Source organism: Stenella coeruleoalba (assembly GCF_951394435.1).
Source record: "Stenella coeruleoalba genome assembly, chromosome: 15".
Lineage (NCBI taxonomy): Eukaryota > Metazoa > Chordata > Mammalia > Artiodactyla > Delphinidae > Stenella > Stenella coeruleoalba.
Window position 1 is genome coordinate 81,776,882 of NC_137161.1, and position 24,931 is coordinate 81,801,812.

The 24,931-nt window shown below is 43.7% G+C and overlaps 2 protein-coding genes across 6 annotated transcripts in view; both read right to left on the bottom strand.

Moving 5' to 3' along the window:
- LOC307197870 (cytochrome P450 3A29-like) overlaps positions 1 to 3,396 on the bottom strand; it is a gene marked incomplete at both ends in the record, with an annotated part of 29,309 nt that extends 25,913 nt beyond the window's left edge. The window contains 3 exons of the mRNA XM_079944357.1: positions 745 to 797; positions 2,731 to 2,824; positions 3,326 to 3,396. Of these exons, the coding sequence (XP_079800483.1) occupies positions 745 to 797; positions 2,731 to 2,824; positions 3,326 to 3,396 (218 nt within the window). The remainder of the gene's footprint in view (positions 1 to 744; positions 798 to 2,730; positions 2,825 to 3,325) is intronic.
- A 13,383-nt stretch (positions 3,397 to 16,779) lies between these two features.
- The window catches only part of LOC307197869 (cytochrome P450 3A28-like), a 75,587-nt gene continuing 67,435 nt past the window's right edge, over positions 16,780 to 24,931 (bottom strand). For all 5 annotated transcript variants that reach the window (XM_079944356.1, XM_079944353.1, XM_079944354.1 and 2 more), the window contains 2 exons: positions 19,734 to 19,896; positions 16,780 to 17,164 (listed from right to left, as the gene is read on the bottom strand). In XM_079944356.1, the coding sequence (XP_079800482.1) occupies positions 17,069 to 17,164; positions 19,734 to 19,896 (259 nt within the window). In that variant the 3' untranslated portion in view covers positions 16,780 to 17,068. The remainder of the gene's footprint in view (positions 17,165 to 19,733; positions 19,897 to 24,931) is intronic.

A 24,931-nucleotide genomic window follows, 5' to 3' on the forward strand; every position in this document is an offset into this window, starting at 1 on the left:
CTGCTGCTCGCACCAAACCTCCAGCAGCTGCAAAAGGGACCAGCCACTGGAATCAGCTGGGGCCACTCTCCAAAATCATCAAGTCCTTCAGCCCACCGGAAACACTATGTGTTAGAAATATCCCACATCTCTTCAAAGTCAGAGGAATAGAGTAGTTAAAGCAATACCAGTATACACTTCTACTGAAAAGTCTTGACTCAAAAAAAAACAAACTAAACTACATAAGTGCAGAGAAATTTTTAAAAAGCTGAGCAGAAATGGTTTCCTTTTCTTGTTACCTATACCCCCGAGTCCTTCTTTGAAAAGGACATATTAAATCCAAAATTTAGGTAAAGGAGTTTTGGTTTTTAATTAAAAGTGAATCATGTGGGAGACGATAAAAGCATACATTTGTGAGCAGATATTAGAATGTTCTGGAATAATGCATTTTATGCAATTAAAGGTGCCCCAAGGAAGGAAAAAATGGCGAAGGGGGGAAGAGCAAGGTACTGGGCATAAAGTGATGTTAGGAGTCCCTGGGCCTCAAAGTCTGGAGCAAAGTGATGACCTGTGACTCTCCAGGCCTGACTCAGACTGTGGACCTGGACACCTGGTGACATCTGGGATCCCTGGTAGAACAAGCCTCCAAAGCTTTACGATAGATGACTTCATCCTAGGAAGCTCTGGACTGAGACTGTCCTCCACACCACAAGGGGGCGCCACATCATAACAAGTCTACACAATGGAAGTTTCCAGAATACTCACCCCCACATTTTCCCATACTTTTTAAAACATTTATTGTCAAAATCCCAAATACCCTGCAAGAAAAAAAATCGGATTATTAGTTTAAATGTATTGAACTTTACCTCTAATTAGGACAAAAATTACTTGAATCGCATGGTATCAGGCTTCCTATTTCCCACTGGCAAATGCAAGGAAACACTTTTTCAGAGACATCTTAGGGGAAAGAAGACAAAATAGAGGAGATATTTGAAATGGAGAATTTAAAATCACTCGAATTTTCTTTGAGTATTGTAGATACTAAACACTTACCCTTGTCAATGAATACTAATTACTCCTTGTCTTTCTGAGGGTTTTTGCTTGAGCACCGTGTTGTCTCTAAAATCTCATAACCCTCTGAGTTAATCCTCCAGGGACAAGTGAGAAAACTGAAGCTGAGGGTAAGAGTTTCCTACACACACTTGCATCTCCTAGTTAAGCAGCCTTTTCATTTATCTCATGAGCCCCCTCTAGAATTCTAGCAGAATAAGGGAGTTAAGGCGCCAGTAACTTCTTTGGGTCTAGCAGTAAACAAAACATCTAGGGCGTGTGGTGAGTGATAAAGTGAGTGAGTGAATGAATGAATGACAAAGTAGATCGCCTTCTAGTTTTCCAGCTCAGCACGGAAAAGATGGGGAGATACCACGACTACACAAAGGACAAAGGACAGTGCAATTAAAACACTTGCCCTGAGTTTTCACTTCTGTAACTTAAAAACAAACAACAACAAAAACCTTCCTGTAGCTAACTTTCTGCTGTGATATTTGATGGTTTAACTATGCAAAAGAAAGTCCCAGAAATGTGGGTCTCGGAGTGCATCTACTAAGGAGTTCATCCGGGAAAGGTGGAAAATAAATTATTGCTTTTTCAGAGAGAAAACAGTTCATGAAGTTCACAGGCAGTAATGAGACAATGAAGACCTCAGTTGGGAGAATCAGGATCTGAGAAACAAGGCTTACGTCTGCAGGAAAGGAAATCTGAGCCAGAGAGCAGCCTACACACAAGGCTCTGCCCCCTGGACACATGGACGTAGCTCATGACCTTCATTTCAGGGGCCAGGCCCTGGGCAAGGCATCAGAGCTGGATTAATATCAAGGCTCAGCCAGAATTCATAGTCCATATGCCACCTAGTACATTCTGTTCAGTTAAATTAAAATTTTAATAATTTTGCCAAATCCTGTCCTTTCTAGTGATTTTCCATAAGTAATTCTGCCTTGTTTTTTTGTTTTTTAACCCACAGTTCATTTAGTAGTTAAATATCTGAAGTCGAAGACAGCCACTATCCAGTCTCCGTTATACTCTCTCTCTGCCCAAACTCATCCATGAGGTGCCTCCTCTGAAGACACAGAAGTAAAGCAGAAAGTTCTTGTTCCATCTCTCAAATCTCCAAAATAGTCACCGGTACAAGAGGTGGATTAGAGCATGGAAATAACTGCTGGGGTTAGCAGTTCTTGAGGGAATTCAAGTATGTGCAAATTACTCAACGGTGAGTACTAGGGTTGCCTCAGAAAGTGAAGTTTCCAATCAATCCAGGAGGAATTTCTTTTAAAAGGGTACCCACAGCACATGCTAGCAAAAGGAAAGTCTGACTGTAGTGTAGGCAGCTTAATAAGCCACGACCAGGCACCCTCTTCATGCTTTTCTCCTAATACTAAGGGGATGGTGCCTTCCTGGGAATCTGCACCTGGCAGAAAGAAAATCCTCTTCACAATACTCACCAGGTGGAAAATCAAGTCCTGTGCTGAATCAGCTAGAGAGCTGGGCTGTCTGAGGCCGCAAAACCTGAGGCTCCTAACAGCTGAAAATGGAGCCATGGGGTAAACTTGGCCATGTGCTGAGTGGAGCCTATGGTGTCGTTTCTGGAAAGCATGAAACTTCAGACCTTTCTCTTGAGAAGGGGAAATTTTATCATGGAACTCAGCTGAGATTTGCAACCAGAAGAAGCAAAGCTGGAGCTCAAACATCACGTACCTTTTGGTAGGACAGAATATTTCCAAAATAAGGCAGAGGTGTTGGCCCAGGAATCCCCAGCTTCTTAAAAAGTCCATGTGAATAAGTTCCGTATCTATAAAGTGAAAGAGGAAACCAGGTCACAGGGATTGTGTAGTAAGTGCTGGAGCTGGCCAGTCACTGACTCAGAACTGGACAGTCAACCTAGGGAGGTAACATGTAGGTGATAACTAATAACAGCGATTCCAAAACTGATATTACATCCACTCATCACCTCCTTTCCCACCTGCACTGTGAGACCCACAAAAAGTAATGATGATTAGATAAAAGCAGCTGAAGTCTTCACCGTCCCAATCCTAGAATGAATACTTGATAAATGTTTCCAATTTGAGTGTTCCTGAGAAGTTGAGGCAGGAATCTTCCAGGGAATTAATCATGTTTATTAGTTACTTGACTCTTCCATGATTTGGAGATTCTCATTCTAGGTAGAAAGGGGAAAAGCTTTAACAACTTCTGGTCCATTAACTTGGATCTTCAAAACAGACAAGGAAAGGGAGACCTGATTAGCACCCCAAGTCCAAGATCACAGAGGAGACAAGCCTGGACAGTTACTCACATATAGAGAAGCACGAGGATGGTAGCCAGGAGAACCCAGGTTTCCGTGGAAAAGCTTGAGATTGGGTCCATGGCCACTTTCCTCTGAGTTTCCTTTCAGCTGTGTGTGCTATTCTTTGCAGGCCTTTGAGTGTGGAGTTTCCCTTCCTGGCCAGTGGAGATTCAGTGAGGCTGGAAGGTTTATGTTCTGGGAAGGGGGTGGGGCTGGAGCTGCAGCCAGTAGAAGGGCCACCTGTGCTCCACCTGCATGAGCCCTCCCTGCCTTGATGGTTGGCAAAGCATCAGGGACACTCCAGTTCGACGTCCCTTGAGCTGGTATCTGTGACAATTCAATATCAACTCAATCAGTGTTATCAGTAAGCCCAACTATTACAGAAACTCACATAAAGCCACTGACCATATCTCCTCTAAACTACCCTTGTCCCCATAACTGCCCACACTTTAAAATACCTGAAATTCTTCCAACAAGCTAGGTCTACAGATCTTTACCCATGCAGTTTCCTCTGCCTAGAAATGTCCTTGTTTCCTCTCTAAGTCTCCTGTTCATCCTTCAAATCCCAGCTCAGACAGAACCCACCGTTTTAGAGACTTTCCTAACCAACTTCCTTGAACAGATATAACCTCTTCTTCCTCTGGCGAACTTCTGTCCTCTGCACACAGTTTTAATATGTCCATCACGACTGTTGGATTCCTTACCTAGTTCCCCCACCAGATTGAGAGCTTGTGCACAGTCTGGGTATTCGTCACCATCATGTCCCTGGAACCAAGACAGTGCTTTCTGCCGAGTGGGAATGAGAAAGTTTGGTGGACTTGAGCTGGTGGAGGTAAGATCACTGGGCCACTCTGTGTCCTTTTCAAGCGGCTCTTTGGTGACCACACCATCTTCCTGGATTATTAATACAACAAGAGAGCCTGGCTGCACCTCGGCCACCATCCCTGCACATTCAGGATGATCCATCAGGATTCTATTGACAAGAAGGCTCCTGAGGGAGAGACAGGATATGGAGGGGATGGTGATGGCACACTAAGGAGTATGGATTCAGGCTGATTCCTGTCCTGCCCTCAGATAGTCCTGCATTAGCAAGTTAGACAGATTCTAGACCAAAGAATGGCCCCCTATCTCTGGAGAAGCTGCAAGTCCAAGATCAATGGGTGTAAAGAGGAGAAACAGCCTGATAGCCAAGCGGGCCCCACCTCTTTATCCACCAGTGTTGTGGCACACACAGTACACAGGACTCCAAAAAGATGGTATGAGGTTTTTCTATGGGACAAAGTGGCGTCAGAGCAGATGGCTTCCTGCTTTTTGACAAGTAGGGAATTTATAATGGGTATGAGGACCTGGCAAGGAGGAGGCTTACATTAGAGGTCAGTGTCATCTGTGAGCCCGCACCCCATTCCTTATGAGAGAAACCTGAGGATTGAGGGTCTGGAAATTACATGGCCTCACTGTCATTATTCTGACCCAGGTCCTGGGATTGCTTGGCCTGGAAAACCATGAATTACGTAAAAAACAAAATCTCAAAGATTCTTAAACTCAAAAGAAACACAAGACATTTAAGCTGTGCTTGTGCACTTCCTTCTCTCTTTATCCTTTCTCACTTTAAGTCCTTCTGCAGAAAGTGATACCCATCTTTCACCAACTCTTTCCCTCCCTCTGACTTGAAAGTCCCCAGGGCTCCTGGACAACAGCCTGAGAGGGTGGATGTCTCATTGGTTAAATGCAGTAAGTCCCAACTATGTCACCTGCCTTCTTTTGTTTCCTTGGGGACTTGTCATGCAGCATGAAATTTCTACCACCATAGTTTGTCATCTTTGGGTTCAGACTTTCTCCAGGAGACACCTGTTAAAATCCATAGCTGCCACTGGTAAGTAAAATGCATGAATACATCTATTCATTCGTGCGTTGATTCAAGGTCAAGTGGGTGAATGTCAGGTGCAGGTATTGTGCTGGGGTGTGGGCTAGAAGCCATACAGTCTCCTTCCTTGAGAGCAGCTTCCAAGTGGAGGGAGTGAGACACACAACCATGCTTAGTGTGTGGCATACCTCTGGAATCTCTGAAAAAAGAATGGAGCCCTACAGAGAGGTAGTGAAGGAGGGAAGTGGCTGCAAGCCTGAATACCGACAAAGGACAGGCCTGGGAAACTGGAAGATGATCCCCAGGAAAAGTAGGATAGAAAGTCCCTGAAACTCTGATACATTTCTGCCCTCTTTCGGTAACTTCTCTGGGCGCTGTTAAGTGGAGTCGTGTTACAGCCCCCAGGTTACAGATGTAGAGACTGTGGCTTAGTGACTGCAGGTGGCTTCCCAACAGCTGTTGATCACAACCTGTCATATGTAAGCTAACATGAAGGTAGATTGGCAAGTCTTCTGCACTGAAATGCCAGTGTGCAATGTTTGCTGTTTCGTGATAAGGGTCACTATGGGAAATAGTGAGACCCGAGGCGGCAGCAGCAACTTGGTTACAATCTGGCTCCTATCTCCATGGCTACCCCTGCCCAGGAGCTCCCCCACGGGTCTCCAGAACCAAGGACTCTATCTCACCTCACCAGGAATAAAGACAGGTGCAGGTCATGAGGACACTAAGGGTCTTGTGTGTAGGATCCACCTCTCTATGTTCCCAACTGAGAGGAACATAAAATACACCCCACATGGGATGATTGGGGTGTCGTCTGATAACTACTGACAACTCAATTCACTCAACTAAACTCACAGCCTTTCTTATTCTTCTTGAGAACAAAACCCTTTATAGAAACTATATGATTTCATCTTCCTCCAAAACACACACTTGGCTATGATGATTTTCTCACTAAGCCTTATATGACCATCACCTGCCCTATTCACCGCAGGGCTGGTCCAGCTGGTTGGAATCTATCCCAATGGCGATAGGATAGTCATTTCCTGGGAATAAAATGTAGCCAGTACCACGTCCTAACCAATACAAATAGCCTTGCTCTGCAAGGGGAAATAATAGAAGGCATGATCTTTGTGCCCCTTCATTCACAGCCAGGAAGACCTAACAGGAAGCGACGTATAGACTAAGATTGTGAAGGAAGACATGTGTGCCTGAAGATCACCCCACACCCCATGTCTCTCATCTAGTCGTTTGTGTACTAATGGGCTCGTCATGTACTTTCAAAGCTCTTTTCTCAATGCCTAGGGCACAAATATGACTAAAATCCAGACAGTATTCAGGTTGAAGACAGAGACAAATAGGTAGTTATAGTACAGCCAAGGTAAACTAATTATACAAGTTTCAGAAACAGTGTCTTCATCAACTATAAATGGCTTATCTTCTCAGTCCTTAGCAATGAGCTGGAGTTGAAAATCAAATAACACTCAGGGAGGCGTTAGCTCACTAATAGGTGAACAGGGTGTCAGGGACTCAGTGATGCAAGAGGCACTGTCAGTCTGCTATTCCTGTCCTTTTGTATTGTTTGCCTAGGTGGCTCCTCTTCTGGGAAGCCTGTCCTGATGTCCACTGGCTGAAAGAATTGCCCACCATATGGGGAGGCAGTGTTGCTCTGGAGTGATTTGTGTGTTAGACTCAAATTTCACAGGTCACAACCTGGAGTGTACAAACAATGAAAGCAAGATTTTGTGTTTGTATTATATCTCTGCTCCCACGCCCTCATTCTTCTCAGTAGGGCAATGGCATTGAGCATGTCATTTCAGGGTAACAGGTGATAGCTAAGTTTTGGTGGCTTGGGGAGGTGAGTAGACAACTTTTCAGGGTCTCCTAGTATCAAGGGTGGGGAGATAGTGACAGGACATTCTGTCCTGGCCTTAGAGGAGGTGGGCACCTCACCCCAGTGTCACTGTATGTTGCTTGGGATCCATGCCTGCTGTGTTCAGGACACGTGCCAAGCCCTGATAATAAAAAAGTCAAAATCTTTGCTCTCATGAAGCCTACACTTAAAGGGGAGAGAGACATAAACAAATAACTTCTCAAATAAGTATTGAGTTACATATCAGGACATGTATTATGAAGTAGAAGAACCCCTTACTTAAGCTCCCTTACCATTGATATAGTTGACTTTTCTTTCTTTCCTTAAACTCTGTCCTCCTTGAAAGATATGAAGGCAACAGAATAAGCAGGACTTGATGCATTGGGAGTGTGTGACCTTGGGCATCCCTGGGTCTGTTCCTCATCTGTCCGTGATGGAAATTGACCAGAATTCATCTAAAAGGAACTTATTTCAACCACGTGGTCCCTTCACTGCCTGCCTCTCTCAGCCTCTGTGTCTGTGGAGGATTTTCTAAACATTCCCTCCATTATTCTTCTTCCCTTATAGGTCATTGAGGGTCTCCAAGTCCCCCAGCCCAGTCAGGAACCAAGGGTTCTTGAGGGCAAGATGGAGAGCCAAGATGGAATAGGATGGACCTGGGAGAAGACAACCAACCATTTAGGTCTTGAGCTCTAAATTCTAGAGTGGTTTCTCAACTGGGGCTGCAGAGAGGGGCATACACCACACACACACACACACACGCGCACACACACACACACACCACACACACGCAGAGAGCAAGACCTAACCTCAGGCAAGGAAAGCTAACAATTCTTTTTTTTTTTTAATTTTTATTTTTTAACATCTTTATTGGAGTATAATTGCTTTACAATGGTGTGTTAGTTTCTGTTTTATAACAAAGTGAATCAGTTATACATATACATATGTTCCCATATCTCTTCCCTCTTGCGTGTTGTAAGTACTCAGCCTTCATTAAGTGATTCAATTCCCCCCCCACAACAAGCCCATGAGGTAGGTGTTGTTATGATCTCTCTTTTACAAATGAGCAAGCTGGGACACAGAAGGGTGATGTGACCACTCAAGGATGCATCACTAATTACTCACAGAGTTGGGATTCAAATTTAGATTATCTAGCTTTAGAGCCCAAGGTCTTAAATTAAACCAGGCTCAGCCTTGCCCAAGAATTTAATGGGAGCCTATCACTAAAACCCGGATCTTCCAAGAGGGTGGTGACCAGTGCTCTGCCCCAAACCAGAGACAAGGTGATGTCCCCTTGCAAGCCCATCGATGAGAGCTGGGGTGAGGTAGGAGAATATTTTTTCAGACCCACACACACTGCACCATAGAGAAAGCCCCTCCCCCATGCCCCGAAGCAGAAGCACTTCCATAGACTTCACAGCAAAGGGAAGAAGAGGAGGACATCCTCAGGGCTGCTCACTTTCTACTCCATCCTGGAGGGTCTCTTTCCTGATAAACTAGCCACTAACATCTCTACCACCCTGTACACCGTATAAAGTTCTTTCATGTCTCTCTTAATTGATCGTCGTGAAGACTCTGTGAGATAAGCAGTATTGGGATTATTTAATTCCCCCTTGACAGATGTGGAAATAGAAGCTCAGGGTGGAGAAAAGTCCTGCCCAAGCAATTAAACCATGAATCCAGATCACAGAGCCAGATCTTGCGATTCTAAATTGTGCCTATGGCTTGTTCGCTTAGATTCAAGGGGCCTCCTGAAATAACTTTGCAGGTTATGTCATCTTCCCATGGGATAACTATTTCCTGCCACACATCCCATCGTGCTTCCACTCTTGTTCCAAATGCTGCACAGCTGGTTGTGACTACAAAAACGATATGCACATCCTTCTACCCGTTACTAAGTTGGGCATTCACTGCACTTTTGGTGTCAGCAGTTCGAGGATGTAGCAAATGGTTCAGACATGTCACAATCAGAATCATTTGGGTTTCCAGGAGAGCAGAAAGTAAAAAGTGATGAAAAGGAGTAAAAGAGGAATGAGAGAACAGAGGCAAATATCGGACAACCATATGGAAAGGAATGAACGAAACAGGAAGTATAAGATGAAGGGAAAAAACGAGGGTCTTGAGGCATGTTGGAAAAGAAAGGAAAAGCATTGGTCTCTCCTCATCGCTGCAGTAACTTCCTAACAAGTTTTGCTTGACTCTGTGCTGGCCTCATCCAGGGAATTCCCTTCTTAAGCCACCCGACAGAGTCTGGTAAAACACAGATCTTGTAACATTCCTCTGTGGTTCAAAGCCCTACAAACACTCCCATCATCCCCAAGATAAAATCTAAGTGCCTCAGGGTAGTATCTGAAGACGCTTCTTCATCTGGCCAAGAGTGGCTTCTTCAGACTTGTCTTGATCCCATCTCCTCATGCATTTGGCCAGAAGGAGAGAAGGGGAGAGGGCATTTCAGGATGTGAGAGTGGCCCACCTTACCATCATTATCATTGTTGAGTATGCTTCTCATTTCTTGGTTGAAAAAGACAGGGTCTAAATCAAGCCAACTTTCTTACTGCTAATAAAGGAGTGATCAGATCCCAGGCCAAGACAGGGATCCTCTGCTTCTAGGGTCAATGTCTCACCCTGGTCTGGTCAACAGGGGGCTGGAGAGCGTGCAAGGCCTCTGGAAAGAGCTATTGGGCTTTGCAGGCACCATAGTGACCTGTCTTGTACTTGATAGGGTACAGTCCCGGGATTTGAAAATTTTAACTGAGGTAAAACTCATGGCACAAAATTAACCATTTTAAAGTGAACAACTTAGTGTCATTTAGCACATGCACAATGTTGTGCTACCTACACCACTATCTAGTTCCAAAATATTTCCATTACACCAAAATAAAATTTGTGCCCATTAAGCACATACCCTCCACTCTCCTCTTCCCAGGCCCTGATAACCACCAATGTACATTCTAGATGTTTCATATAAATGGATTCATGTAATATGTGGCCTTTTGTGTCTGGATTCTTTCATTCACGTTTCAAGGTTCATCCCTCTTGCACCATGCATCAGTACTTCACTCCTTTGATGGATGAATACTATTCTATTTATGAAAAAATTAATTAACAGTCAATCTAGGGCTTCCCTGGTGGTGCAGTGGTTAAGAATCCGCCTGCCGATGCAGGGGACATGGGTTTGAGCCCTGGTCTGGAAGATCCCACATGCCACAGAGCAACTAAGCCCATGCGCCACAACTACTGAGCCTGCGCTCTAGAGCCCGTGCTCCACAACAAGAGAAGCCACCGCAATGAGAAGCCTGCACACTGCAAGGAAGAGCAGCCCCTGCTCACTGCAACTAAAGAACACCAGTGCAGGAAGGAAGACCCAATGCAGCCAAAAATAAACAAATAAATAAATAAATAAAAATTAAAAGTTCCCTTAAAAAAAAATAGTCAATCTAAGAAAGAAATAGAAAAAATTATTCGAGCCAATCTGAGGATTATAACCTGGGAGACAATCTTTCAGAAAGCTTTGAGGACCGTTCCAACCATTAGAGGTCAAAGCACAGTTATGTAAGTTTTTGAGTCAAAAGGTTATACAACAGGGCTTCCCTGGTGGCGCAGTGGTTGAGAGTCCGCCTGCCGATGCAGGGGACACAGGTTCGTGCCCCGGTCCGGGAAGATCCCACATGCCGCGGAGCGGCTGGGCCCGTGAGCCGTGGCCGCTGAGCCTGCGCGTCCGGAGCCTGTGCTCCGCAACAGGAGAGGCCACAGCAGTGGGAGGCCCGCGTACCGCAAAAAAAAAAAAAAAAAAAGGGGTTATACATCAAATGACATACTGACAATTTACACAAGCCAGATCTGCACGTTGCAACCCCTTACAAGACTAAAAGGATTGTTATCTCTAAGGAGTTATCTTGCTGGCACCAGAGAAAATTGCTCTTGACGATGAAGCAGGCATTCCTGTGTCTTCTAAGGAGGTCTGGTTAATGCACATGCACAATGCACTCTAAAGGGGGAGCGTGGCCCAAATCGCAGAGAGGGAATTTGTTTTTTTTTAAGATTTTTTTTCTTTTGATGTGGACCGCTTTTAAAGTCTTTATTGAATTTGTTACAATACTGCTTCTGTTTTCTGTTTAGGTTTTTTAGCCTCGAGGCATGTGGGATCTTAGCTCCCCAGCAGGGATCCAACCCACACCCCCTACATTGGAAGGCAAAGTCTTAACCACTGGACCACCAGGGAGGTCCCGGCAGAGAGGGAATTTTTTTTTTTTTTTTTGTGGTACGCGGGCCCCTCACTGTTGTGGCCTCTCCCGTTGCGGAGCACAGGCTCCGGACGCACAGGCTCAGCGGCCATGGCTCACGGGCCCAGCCGCTCCGCGGCATGTGGGATCCTCCCGTACCGGGGCACGAACCCGTGTCTCCTGCATCAGCAGGCGGACTCTCAACCACTGCACCACCAGGGAAGCCCCCAGACAGGGAATTTAATGTATGAAAACTTTTTTTCTTGTCTTGCCTTAAAAATAAGTTTGTTTCATCATATTGTATACAACATATACAACCATTTATTTATCCATTCATCCATGGATTTTCCTTGTTTCCAACCTTTTGCTTTTGTGGATAGTGTGGCAACGAACATGAAGATACATGTACTGGTTTTGAGAAACTGTTTCCAATCCTGTCATCTCCCCAGGAGTGCAGCTGCTGGGTCATGTGGTAATTCTATGCTTTCCTTGCTGAGGAGTGGCCAAACATTTTCCATGATTGTCGCACCACTTTACAACCCCACCAGCAATGAATGAGCTGTCCAATTTCTACACATTCTCACCAACACTTGCTTTTTACATTATTTTTTATAGCCATCCTAGTGGCTGTAATGCAGTAACATTTCTGACATTTTGACTTTTTGGAACCACAAAATCAAAATGTCCAAATGGTTAAGAATCTGTACGAATTTGCCAGGGAATGAGGGGGAAAGTGGGGAGGAAAAGGTATGGATGGGAACCTGCCCCAGGAGGTCCCTTAGCTTCCTATGGACTCCAGGGACATCTGTGCTCCTGTTGTGTAGACAGCTGGCTAGCAGGGATCCACAAAATGTGGCTGATATCAGGCGCTGGGTGAGTTATTTAAACCCTCTCAACCTCAGTTGCCTAATCTATAAAATGAGCATTCATAATTATGTCTTTCCCTCCTCAAGGAGCCCAGATCAGACCAGACTCTGGTCCCTGACCTGAAGGTTTTGGGGCCTGATCTGCAAGTCGGCCTCCTGGTGGCTTTGAGTGAAGAGAACATGTGACCTTGTCCATCAGATACCTGACCCTCAGTAGACCCTCTAGAAATGTTCACTCTTATGAGCTCATAAACTGTTCAACTAGTGCTAATAAGGACAAGAATTATAGCGTAATCACAAATTATGGAATGTATCTTCTGACAGCAAGAGGAGGAGACATGAGCTGAAGCTGTAGTGAAAAATCATTAAAATGTTGGGTTTGCTGAACGTGAACTCTTCATTTCTTTCCTCCTTGTTTAATGTTTAAATGGCTCCTCTTACCACCTGCTGTGTGTGGCGACACTGAGTCATAAATGTTCAGGACATTATTTCCTGGATTCTAACTGGGGCTGGGGGTGTCTGTCCAGCTGTGTGAGCTCAGGGCCCAGAGCAGGACCTCCAGCCCCACTTCGCCCCACCTCTGTAGGACCTCAAAGTCCCCTGGGGTGATGTCCCTCCCACTCTCCTCCTCCTACCCTGGGGCAAAAATTGTTTCTGAAAAGTTTTCAAACTTGAGTCCATTGCTGGCCGAGCAAAGACAGATCCCAAGGGAAAAAATAAACAAACAAGAAGAATCAAGAGAGTTCATTCCCTCCTTACAGACACGGTGTATTCATGAAATTCAGCCAGGACTTCCAGGCAGTTACCAGATCCCTCACCCTGAGCTGCACGTTCCTCCCCCAGTTACTGGGAGTATCGGCTGCTACTGATTAAAGGCTGCCCTGCTCTCTAGAGAATCTCCCGGGGCCAAACTGAAGCCACTTCACCTGGGAGCCTGTGCCTCCTGGGGGATAAGAAGACCAGTCTATGATGGGGTACAAAAGGCTGGCCTGTGCCTCCAAGTGGGATCTACTCTGTATTACAAATCTCTTTCAGGCTTCCTGTGGAATCAAACTCCACAGAGAGCACATCTTCACCCAGCTTTTCCCCTTGCCCACCCAGATTCCCCTCATTCCCTTCCCCTGAGATCACTCTCTCAGTAAACTATTTGTGCCAGAGCCCTCAGGCCCTGCTTTTACGGAACCAGACCCAAGACAGTGGCTGAGCCCGAGCTCATGTGTGCACAGTGGCATTCAGCGGAGGGGCATAGAAGCACTGAAATTCAGCCCAAACTCTGTGGGCCAAGCAATGCAAGGAATGGACGGGCCTGTCTGATTTGCCCAAAACCACTGATTAGTCTAGACTCAGTCCTGGACGGACGGTCCTGGGATTTTAAACTCAGGGGCTCCAGCTTCAGAGCCACTCCTCGGTCATGGTCACGGTCACAGTGTAGTGCTACCTCCTTAGAAAAAAAACAAGACAGAGCACGATCAAGTCGTCCCATCCCTGATGCTGCTCTCTGATGAGGAAAGGGCTGTCTGCCAGGTTCCTCCACTCTGAAGTTACCCCTTCTGCTCTACAATGAATGGGTATTCTGAGCAGCACTACTTTGAAGCTATGTAAGTTTCCTCGTCAAATTGCAATTTATCCATTAATTCATTTACATATATCTGTATGTACTCATGTTTTCCTATTTTCTTGAATGGCTTAACAGCTCTTACTATCCTTATTTATTATAATGCTCAAATGGTCTCTGATTTGGGCAGTGGAAGCCCCTCAGGCTGGCTTCTGGGTCCTTTGGACACATCCCCCTCAATGTTTACAGTTCCTTGCTTTCTAGCCCAAGACGGTCCATCGTCGTCATGTACTTTCCCAGCCCTGGAATCAGCCATTTCTCTAAGGAGCCCAATTCCTTTCAGTGGAAAATGATATTTATAATCCAAGATCTGGGCACAAGGTATGCTCATTGCTATTAGGGTGTTATTGTTTCTACACTGTATCAGTGGAAAGCAGTAGGTGTCATGTGTTTTTGTAGCTACACAAACACACACACATACCTATCTATCTATATCTGTAACTCTCTGTCATCTGTCTATCTATCATCTGTCTATCTATCATCTATTTATCTACCTATCTATCTATCTATCTATCTGTCTATATCATCCAGTCTGCTATCATCTACCTACATAGAAAAGCATGGATTTAATATGACCCTGCAATCCCACTTCTAGGCATATATCTGGAGAAAAACATGGCCCAAAAGGATACATACACCCCAGTGCTCACTGCATCAATATTTACAATAGCCAGGACATGGAAGCAACCTATTTCCATCGACAGAGGAATGGATAAAAAAGATGTGGTACATATATACAACGGAATATTACTCAGTCATTAAAAAGAATGAAATAATGCCATTTGCAGCAACATGGATGGACCTAGAGATTGTCATACTGAGTGAAGTAAGTCAGACAGAGAAAGAGAAATATCGTATGATAACCCTTATATGCAGACTCTAAAAAGAAATGATACAAATGAACCTATTTACAAAACAGAAACAGACTCACAGACTTAGAGAACAAGCTTATCATTACAGGGCGGGGGGATAGTCAGGGAGTTTGGGATTGACATGTATGCACTGCTATGTTTAAAATGGATAACAAACAATGACCTACTGTATAGCACAGGAAACTCTGCTCACTGTCATGTGGCAGCCTGGTTGGGAGGGCAGTTTGGGGGAGAATGGATACATTATATATATGGTTGAGTCCCTTTGCTGTGCACCTGAAACTATCACAACATTGTTTTGTTTTGCTTTGTTTTGTTTTTATATATTTATTGACTTAATTATTATTATTTATTTTTGGCTGTGTTGGGTCTTCGTTGCTGTGTGGGCTTTCTCTAGTTGTGGCGAGCGGGGGCTACTCTTTGTTGCCGTGTGTGGGCTTCTCACTGTGGTGGCTTCTCTTGTTGCAGAGCACGGGGTCTAGGTGCGCGGGCTTCAGTAGTTGTGGCTTGCGGGCTCTAGAGCTCAGGCTCAGTAGTTGTGGTGCACAGGCTTAGTTGCCCTGTGCATGTGGGATCTTCCCAGACCAGGGCTCGAACCCATGTCCCCTGCATTGGCAGGCGGATTCTTAACCACTGCATGACCAGGGAAGCCCTCACAACATTGTTGATCAGCTATACTCCAATATAAAATAAAAAGTTAAAAAAGAAAAGCATGGATTTACACTGATATATTCAGTTTCAATCGCTGACTCCACGGGGTTTATTCTGGTTTTCTCCCTCTCTGAATCAGTGACTCTCTTCTCCAACAGTGAGAATTCTGCCTTCCACCATCCTTTATATATTTACTTACTTGATCACCCCTCCTTTATGTACCCAAATCCATGATCCATCCCTTTCCACTCACGATGCCCCCTCCCCTTACCCTACTTGGGTTCTCCACACCCTAGTTAGTCTCTGGCTGCTGTTACAGGCCACCCCTATGAGTGGGTATTTTGGGTTCCCACACCCATGCCGGGCTGCCATCCCTGTGGACACCCTCTATTTGTCTCTGACTTGGAGTCACTGTGCCCCCTTCTCTGCTCCTGCCCTGCAGTGTGAGGCTGCCCACGTTCTGTGTCTCACTTACTGGTTTAGGGCTGGATTATCCAGGAGGGCAAGGCAGGGGAAGGAAAAGGGAGGGAAGGGGCAGAAAAGGGAAAGGAAGAGCCCTGTACCCTTCTGATACCAAATGAAACTGACCAGTGCTTGTAGCCTTTCTGCCCAATCAACTGACCAATCAGCCACCTTTATTCCATGTTCATTGCATTAAGACAGTTGGGAATCGAGGATGGAATACAAAGAGGTATGAAAACATACGTGCTCCAGGACTTACCTGGTGGCGCAGTGGTTAAGAACCCGCCTGCCAATGCAGGGGACACGGGTTCAAGCCCTGGGTCCGGGAAGATCCCAGATGACATGGAGCAACTAAGCCCGTGCGCCACAACTACTGAGCCTGCGCTCTAGAGCCCACGAGCCACAACTACTGAGCCTGCATTCTGCAACTACTGAGGCCGCGTTCTGCAGCTACTGAAGCCCATTCACCTAAACCCGTGCTCTGCAACAAGAGAAGCCAACGCAATGAGAAGCCTGCGCACTGCAGTGAAGAGTAGCCCCCGCTCGCCACTACTAGAGAAAGCCCACGCACAGCAAAGAAGATCGAACGCAGCCAAAACTAAATTAATTAATTAATTAATTAATTAATTTTAAAAAAGAAACAAAACATATGTGCTCCAAAAAAGGTAGATTTAAACTATAAAGGTAGATTTAAAAGGCAGATTTCTAAGCACTGGGAAAAGTCACAGTCAGTGAACTCTTACCTACTTAATATGTCAACCTGGAGTTTTTAAAAGGCCCCACCCACCAGGGATTGTGATGGTCAAAAGCATTTAGTCCCTGAGTCTCTCTGATTCTGCTGTATACATTCCCCCTAATGTGCACAAAGGCGTCAGATTATACTTTTGTAAAGAGATGTTTATTGACTTGCTCAATGTAATATTTAATTTAGAATATTCAAAATAAAATCTGTGACATAAATGTCACTACTTCAGTCACCACAATCATTCTTATTTTCATTAGAGTTTGTTGAGAAATTTTCATTCTGATTAGTGCTCAGGAGGAGTAGATGGTACTAACTACCATCAGGAAGTGGATGGAGATGGTCCTAGGAGAGCCCATGAAGTTGAGTATCCGGCACTTACTTGTCACCTCCTTTAATGACGCAATATATAACACTCCACACAGACAATGAGAAAGCTAAATGATTGGGCAGAATACCTAATTGTCCATCAAGGGCAGTAGGTGAAGCCTATCTTCATTTAATAGTTTTATCACAAAGTAAGTAAAGTCTCAGGTGTTCCTGGATACAGCTTCCTTGAAGATCAAAGCCCATGTCCTTCGAGAAAGTCAGGCTCCACTTACGGTCGCATCTCTTGACACAACCTTTAGAACAACAGGTTTTTCCAACTGCGTAAGTCCTACAGTGAACAATTTCAGGGGGATCTGCAACATTTAAACAAACACATGAGAACCGATTAATGGAGCCCCACCAACAAAAAAAAGCAAAGTAGACGAGATACATTATGGACAATAATGCTTTACAAACATGTAAAAGCTACTTTTAGCATCATGTATATTTGATTTTTTTAAACTACCGATTCAGTATGTTTGATAGATAGAGGGACAGATATAGGGACAGCCAGGATGTCTATATTTTCTTGATTGAATGTTAATAGTTTGTGTCTTCAGAGAATTGGTCTATTTAACGTATATTATAAAACATATGGGAATACAGTTGTTCACGGTATTCCCTTTTCATGTCCTATCAGAATTTAACTTCCATTTTTATTACAATATAGTTGACTTACAGCAGTGCATAAATTTAAGGTGTACAGCAAAATGATTTGACTTACATATATCACAAAATTATTACCACAGTTTTGTTAACATTCATCATCCCATATAGATAGGAAAGGAAAAAAATAAATATTATTTTCCCTTTGTGAGAACTCTTAGGACCTACTCTCTTATACCATACAGAAATATTAACAATAGTCATCATGTTTTGCATTATAGCCCTAGTACTTATTTATAACTGGAAGTTTGTACCTTTTGCACACCTTCATTCAATTTTCCCTACCTATCTTTGATTCTTTATATTTACTCTATAAGCTGTGTTAAGAGGGATGGTGAAAAAATTCATCCATCATTCATTCAGCAAAATATCTATTGAGCGCCTATTCTGTACCAGGCTTGATACAAAATCAGGTTGGCCTGTGTTCTTTATTAATTTAAATTTTAAGCAAAAATACTGAGTTTTAAAAACATAACAGATTCTTAGGCATTATGGCAAATTTCTCGGAAAAGGATATAGAGGTAATTTTGTGTATGTTGGAACTTACAAGGTAATCCTGAATAGGTATTACAATTTTAATTGTAAGCACATTCCTCAACTTCTAAAGCGTCCAATCACCTCTCCCAGTAGAATCCACCCAGTTTCATGATGGGAAGAGGTCGTTGTGAAGCATTATGCCTGTTTCTTAACACCTCCTGGCTCCAAGTGTAGTGCAAATGGCGAACTTCTGATGACCACAGTGTTTGTTCCAGTACTTTTAGCCCCTTTCTCACCTTTAGCCCCTTTCAGAGTTGGGGGAACCAACAGTGACCTTCTAATCTCAGTTGACTGAAGGGCAAGCAAATTGTCGTGGAGGGAGAAGCCCCAGCCTGTGGATGGCTGGGTGGAGCTTCAGGGAGCACCTGCCCTTCCCAGGTGTGCCAGAGGCCCCATTCCTCTCAGGGCTGAGTCCCCTGTCTGTACACACCTACAGGACGGACACACAGACTCCCACAAGTAAAATGGAAACCGTCTCTATCCTCCTCTTCCCTGAGAAAGCCTACCCAAGGGGAGGAGCTGCTGGTTAAATGTGTGACTCCTAGAAATAAGCCTTATTACAGGGCTGTGCTTGAGATGAATGAACAATGGCAACTGTTCTTTGTGCTCCTCAGAGGAGAAATTCCAGATCTTTCTATACATGTAACACTTTGTATTTTAAAATTTCATATGACATACATATATTTCCCCTGCAGAAAAATAGACACACACACACTAAGCATGTATTTACATGTCATTTTTTTTACATTTTAAAAGTTCAAACTGAACATAATTTGTGTTCCAGAACTCTAACTCAACTGAAAGTCACTCTGCAAGCATTTACCGGATGACTGCAAGGCAGCATTGGGAGTTTATTAAAGAAATAAAATGAGGAGCTAGAGTTAAGGGTATTCTTAGGGGCAAAGAAAACATAAGAACCAAACTGGATGGTTCCACAGCAAAGTGTTAAGTTAGGTGGTAGGATCCATGATGCCAGCCTGTGGTAACTGATAACAGAGCAGAGGAGAGAGTGGGCTTTGGACTGGGTGGGGAAGGCTTCATGGAGGGGCTTGGGATTGAACTAGAACTTGAAGGGGGAAGAATAGAATGGGGGTGGGGAAGAGCACACATAGAGTTATTATTAGAATGTAAAGGGAGCCCATCTTGATGGCAGCAGGACCCCTGGAAGGTGAGGGGGCTGTGGGAGTCCTTCACATCTGGCAGAAATGCTTTCCATCAGGGGTTCTCACCGTGGCTGCACAGGAGAATCAGTGGGGCCGCTTTGAATGCCACACTCCAGGTGAATTATTTTAGAAAGTCTGAGATGACTTAGGCATCAGGGCTTTTTTTAAAGCACCACAGTAATTTCATTATACAAGCAGAGGCTGAGAACCACTGCCAGGAGAGCTTCTGTAAGTTCCGGTGGAGAAGAGCATCACTGAAGAGCCATGACTTTGCAGTGTGTGCTCTCATGACTGTGCACACACTTCCCTTCATTCCAGTGGACTTGAATGTGGGCCACAGACTTAGCCCTCCCTGGATATTGACAATTAAAGATTTCAGATGGCTCCAAACAGATTCTCTGGCTAACAGAATAAATTATTCTTTGAACTGATAACATGCTTAGATATATAGAGACCCATCAGTTAAAAAAAAGAACTCCCAATAAAATGTTATTCATGCAGAAAATTAACTACTGACCTGTGTTTCTTTACAAGGTTTGAAGGAGAAGTGCTGCAGGATTCTGACGAGAGCAAGTTTCATGTTCATGATAGCAAATCTCATGCCAATGCAGTTTCGGGGTCCAATTCCAAAAGGCATGTATGTGTAAGGATTTATGCTCTCCTTGTTCTTCTTACTGAACCTGTAACCATAAAAGTAGATGAAACAAGTTAATGAAACAGAAAAACCACAAGAGCTCCAGACCTGAGGTTTAAACTTAACTCTTGGACCAGTAGCATAAGAGATACCTGTGTGGTCTAGTCATTGAATCCAGCTGTGGTTATTTTGTGTGACAATGGATCCTTCCCATTCCCCTGACTCTACAGGAGCTTTCAGTCCTGTTGAGGAGGTGAGATAAATGCTGTTTAAAGAAAATTTATCTTTAAACACTAAAATTACATTCAGGGTGGTGAGATGTTCACATTCTGAATCGCAGTTAGGAAATGAGACTGGCTGAAGGAAACATGGGTTCCCATCTCCACGCACACTTATGTTGGTCACATGCTCATGGGGGAAGGAAGCTGGAGAAACGTCTCTGAGTATTTAAATTGTTATTTTTCAATTGTTTTCCTCTCCTTTCCCTTCCAGTTCCCTTGTGTCATTCTCTGGCTCTCTGTCTTTCTCTCCCCCACACAGGGGATGCTTAGGTCAGAATATGTACATGGGCATATGACTACTCCAGAGTGATCACTGACATCCTTGTCTATCTGTTCCACTAGCCATGAATTCCTTGATGGTTAGACCTCTGTTCTATTCAAATTTGACTCCTCGATATTTGAATATGTCAAGGAAAAAATGTATATTTGGGGAAAGTGATAATGGCGTTGCAGTTATGTATATTTTAAAGAGGCCCTATTTTGCAAAACATTTTGTAAGATTTACAGACAATGTGACTTAAAATAAGATGGAGAAGGGCAGCAGTGGCATGTGGATGGGACAGAGACATGGGCTGACGGTTGTTAAGCAGGGAATGTGCACATACAGGTACACTGAAAGCATTTCAGGTGGCTCCACCCTGAAGGCTCCACCCTGAAGGCTCTCGCGCTTCAGCTAGGCCCGCGCTTTCTGTGCATCACCTCAGGGAGCGCTCGCCTGGTGAAGAAGCTCAGGGTAAGGCAGGACTGAGAGCAAGTTGACGCCGGGAAGGAGACCCCAAAGAGGCCACAGCTGCAGGAGGCCAGGGTCTGGGCCGCCGTTGGTCTTCCCCGAGGGCTTCGACCGGGCCCTTCAGGCCGCCCGCCTAACGGACCCCACTCTGCCTCACTGACCCAGTTGCCCTCTTGCCAGAATGAGCTGAAGTCTGAAAATTGCTCAGCAGGACCAGGCATAGCACGGGACTCTTCTCTTGTGGTTTCACTTGCCAGTGACCACTATCTTGATAATTCCGTGTGGCTAACAGGGTCTTGGTGCTCCGGCCAGGTGTCAGGCCTGTGCCTCTGAGGTGGGAGGGCCGAGTTCAGGACACTGGTCCACCAGAGACCTCCCGGCTCCACGTAATATCAAATGGTGAAAGCTCTCCCAGAGATCTCCATCTCAATGCTAAGACCCAGCTCCACTCAACGACCAGCAAGCTACAGCACTGGACACCCTATGCCAAACAACTAGCAAGACAGGAACACAACCCCACCCATTAGCAGAGAGGCTGCCTAAAATCATAATAAGGTCACAGACACCCCAAAACACACCACCAGATGCAGTCCTGCTCACCAGAAAGACAAGATCCAGCCTCATCCACCAGAACACAGGCACTAGTCCCCTCCACCAGGAAGCCTACACAACCCACTGAACCAACCTTGGCCACTGGGGGTAGACACCAAAAACAATGGGAACTATGAACCTGCAGCCTGCAAAAGGGGACTCCAAACACAGTAAGATAAGCAAAATGAGAAGACAGAGAAACACACAGTAGATGAAGGAGCAAGGCAAAAACCCACCAGACCAAACAAATGAAGAGGAAATAGGCAGTCTACCTGAAAAATAATTCGAGTAATGACAGTAAAGACGATACAAAATCTTGGAAATAGAATGGAGAAAATACAAGAAATGTTTAACAAGGACCTGGAAGACCTAAAGAGCAAACAAACAATGATGAACAACACAATAAATGAAATTAAAAATTCTCTAGAAGGAATCAATAGCAGAATAACTGAGGCAGAAGAACGGATAAGTGACCTGGAAGATAAAATAGTGGAAATAACTACTGCAGAGCAGAATAAAGAAACAAGAATGAAAAGAATTGAGGACAGTCTCAGAAACCTCTGGGACAACATTAAACACACCAACATTCGAATTATAGGGGTCCCAGAAGAAGAAGAGAAAAAGAAAGGGACTGAGAAAATATTTGAAGAGATTATAGTTGAAAACTTCCCTAATATGGGAAAGGAAATACTTAATCAAGTCCAGGAAGCACAGAGAGTCCCATATAGGATAAATCCAAGGAGAAACACGCCAAGACATAAATTAATCAAACTATCAAATATTAAATACAAAGAAAAAATATTAAAAGCAGGAAGGGAAACACAACAAATAACATACAAGGGAATCCCCATAAGGTTAACAGTTGATCTTTCAGCAGAAACTCTACAAACCAGAAGGGAGTGGCAGACATATTTAAAGTGATCAAAGGGAAAAACCTACAACCAAGATTACTCTACCCAGCAAGGATCTCATTCACATTCGATGGAGAAATTAAAAGCTTTACAGACAAGCAAAAGCTAAGAGAATTCAGCACCACAAAACCAGCTTTACAACAAATGCTAAAGGAACTTCTCCAGGCAGGAAACACAAGAGAAGGAAAAGACCTACAATAACAAACCCAAAACAATTAAGAAAATGGTAATAGGAACATACATATTGATAATTACCTTAAATGTAAATGGATTAAATGCTCCAACCAAAAGACATAGACTGGCTGAATGGATACAAAAACAAGAACCATATATATGCTGTCTACAAGGGACCCATTTCAGACCTAGGGACACATACAGACTGAAAGTGAGGGGATGGAAAAAGATATTCCATGGAAATGGAAATCAAAAGAAAGCTGGAGTAGCAATTCTCACATTAGACAAAATAGACTTTAAAATAAAGACTATAATAAGAGACAAAGAAGGACACTACATAATGATCAAGGGATCAATCCAAGAGGAAGATATAACAATTGTAAATATTTATGCACCCAACATAGGAGCACCTCAATACATAAGGCAAATGCTAACAGCCATAAAAGGGGAAATCGACAGTAACACAATCAGAGTAGGGGACTCTAACACCCACTTTTACCAATGGACAGATCATCCAAAATGAAAATAAACAAGCTTTAAATGATACATTAAACAAGACGGACTGAATTGATATTTATAGGACATTCCATCCAAAAACAACAGAATACACATTCTTCTCAAGTGCTCATGGAACATTCTCCAGGATAGATCATATCTTGGGTCACAAATCAAGCCTTGGTAAATTTAAGAAAATTGAAATTGTATCAAGTATCTTTTCTGACCACAACACTATGAGACTATATATCAATTACAGGAAAAAAAATCTGTAAAAAATACAAACACATGGAGGCTAAACAATACACTACTTAATAACCAAGAGATAACAGAAGAAATCAAAGAGGAAATCAAAAAATACCTAGAAACAAATGAAAATGAAAACACGACGACCCAAAACCTATGGGATGCAGCAAAAGCAGTTCTAAGAGGGAAGTTTACAGCTATACAAGCCTACCTCAAGAAACAAGAAAAATCTCAAATAAACAACCTAATCTTACACCTAAAGCAATTAGAGAAAGAAGAACAAAAAAACCCCAAAGTTAGCAGAAGGAAAGAAATCATAAAGATCAGATCAGAAATAAATGAAAAAGAGCTGAAGGAAACAATAGCAAAGAGCAATAAAACTAAAAGCTGGGGCTTCCCTGGTGGCGTAGTGGTTGAGAATCTGCCTGCTAATACAGGGGACACGGGTTCGAGCCCTGGTCTGGGAGGATATCATATGCCGCGGAGCAGCTAGGCCCGTGAGTCACAACTACTGAGCCTGCACGTCTGGAGCCTACGCTCCGCAACAAGAGAGGCCGCAATAGTGAGAGGCCCATGCACCGCGATGAAGAGTGGTCCCCGCTTGCCACAACTAGAGAAAGCCCTCGCACAGAAACAAAGACCCAACACAGCAAAAATAAATAAATAAATTACTAAAAAAAAACCTCCAACCCCCAAGATCTTCTTTAAAAAAAAAAAAAACAAACTAAAAGCTGGTTCTTTGAGAAGATAAACAAAATTGATAAACCATTAGCCAGACTCATCAAGAAAAAAAGGGAGAAGACTCAAATCAATAGAATTAGAAATGAAAAAGGAGAAGTAACAACTGACAGTGCAGAAATACAAAGGATCATGAGAGATTACTACAAGCAACTCTATGCCAATAAAATGGACAACCTGGAAGAAATGGACAAATTCTTAGAAAAGCACAACTTTCCGAGACTGAACCAGGAAGAAATAGAAAATATAAACATACCAATCACAAGCACTGAAATTGAGACTGTGATTACAAATCTTCCAACAAACAAAAGCCCAGGACCAGATGGCTTCACAGGTGAATTCTATCAAACATTTAGAGAAGAGCTAACACCTATCCTTCTCAAACTCTTCCAAAATATAGCAGAGGGGGGGTTCACTCCCAAACTCATTCTACAAGGCCACCATCACCCTGATACCAAAACCAGACAAAGATGTCACAAAGAAAGAAAACTATTGGCCAATATCACTGATGCACATAGATGCAAAAATGCTCAACAAAATACTAGCAAACAGAATCCAACAGCACATTAAAAAGATCATACATCATGATCAAGTGGGGTTTATCTCAGGGATGCAAGGATTCTTCAGTATATGCAAATCAATCAATGTGATACACCATATTAACAAATTGAAGGATAAAAACCATATGATCATCTCAATAGATGCAGAAAAAGCTTTTGACAAAATTCAACATCCATTTATGATAAAAACCCTCCAGAAGGTAGGCATAGAGGGAACTTACCTCAACATAATCAAGGCCATACATGACAAACCCACAGCCAACATCATTCTCAATGGTGAAAAACTGAAACCATTTCCACTAAGATCAGGAACAAGACAAGGTTGCCACTCTCAGCACTATTATTCAACATAGTT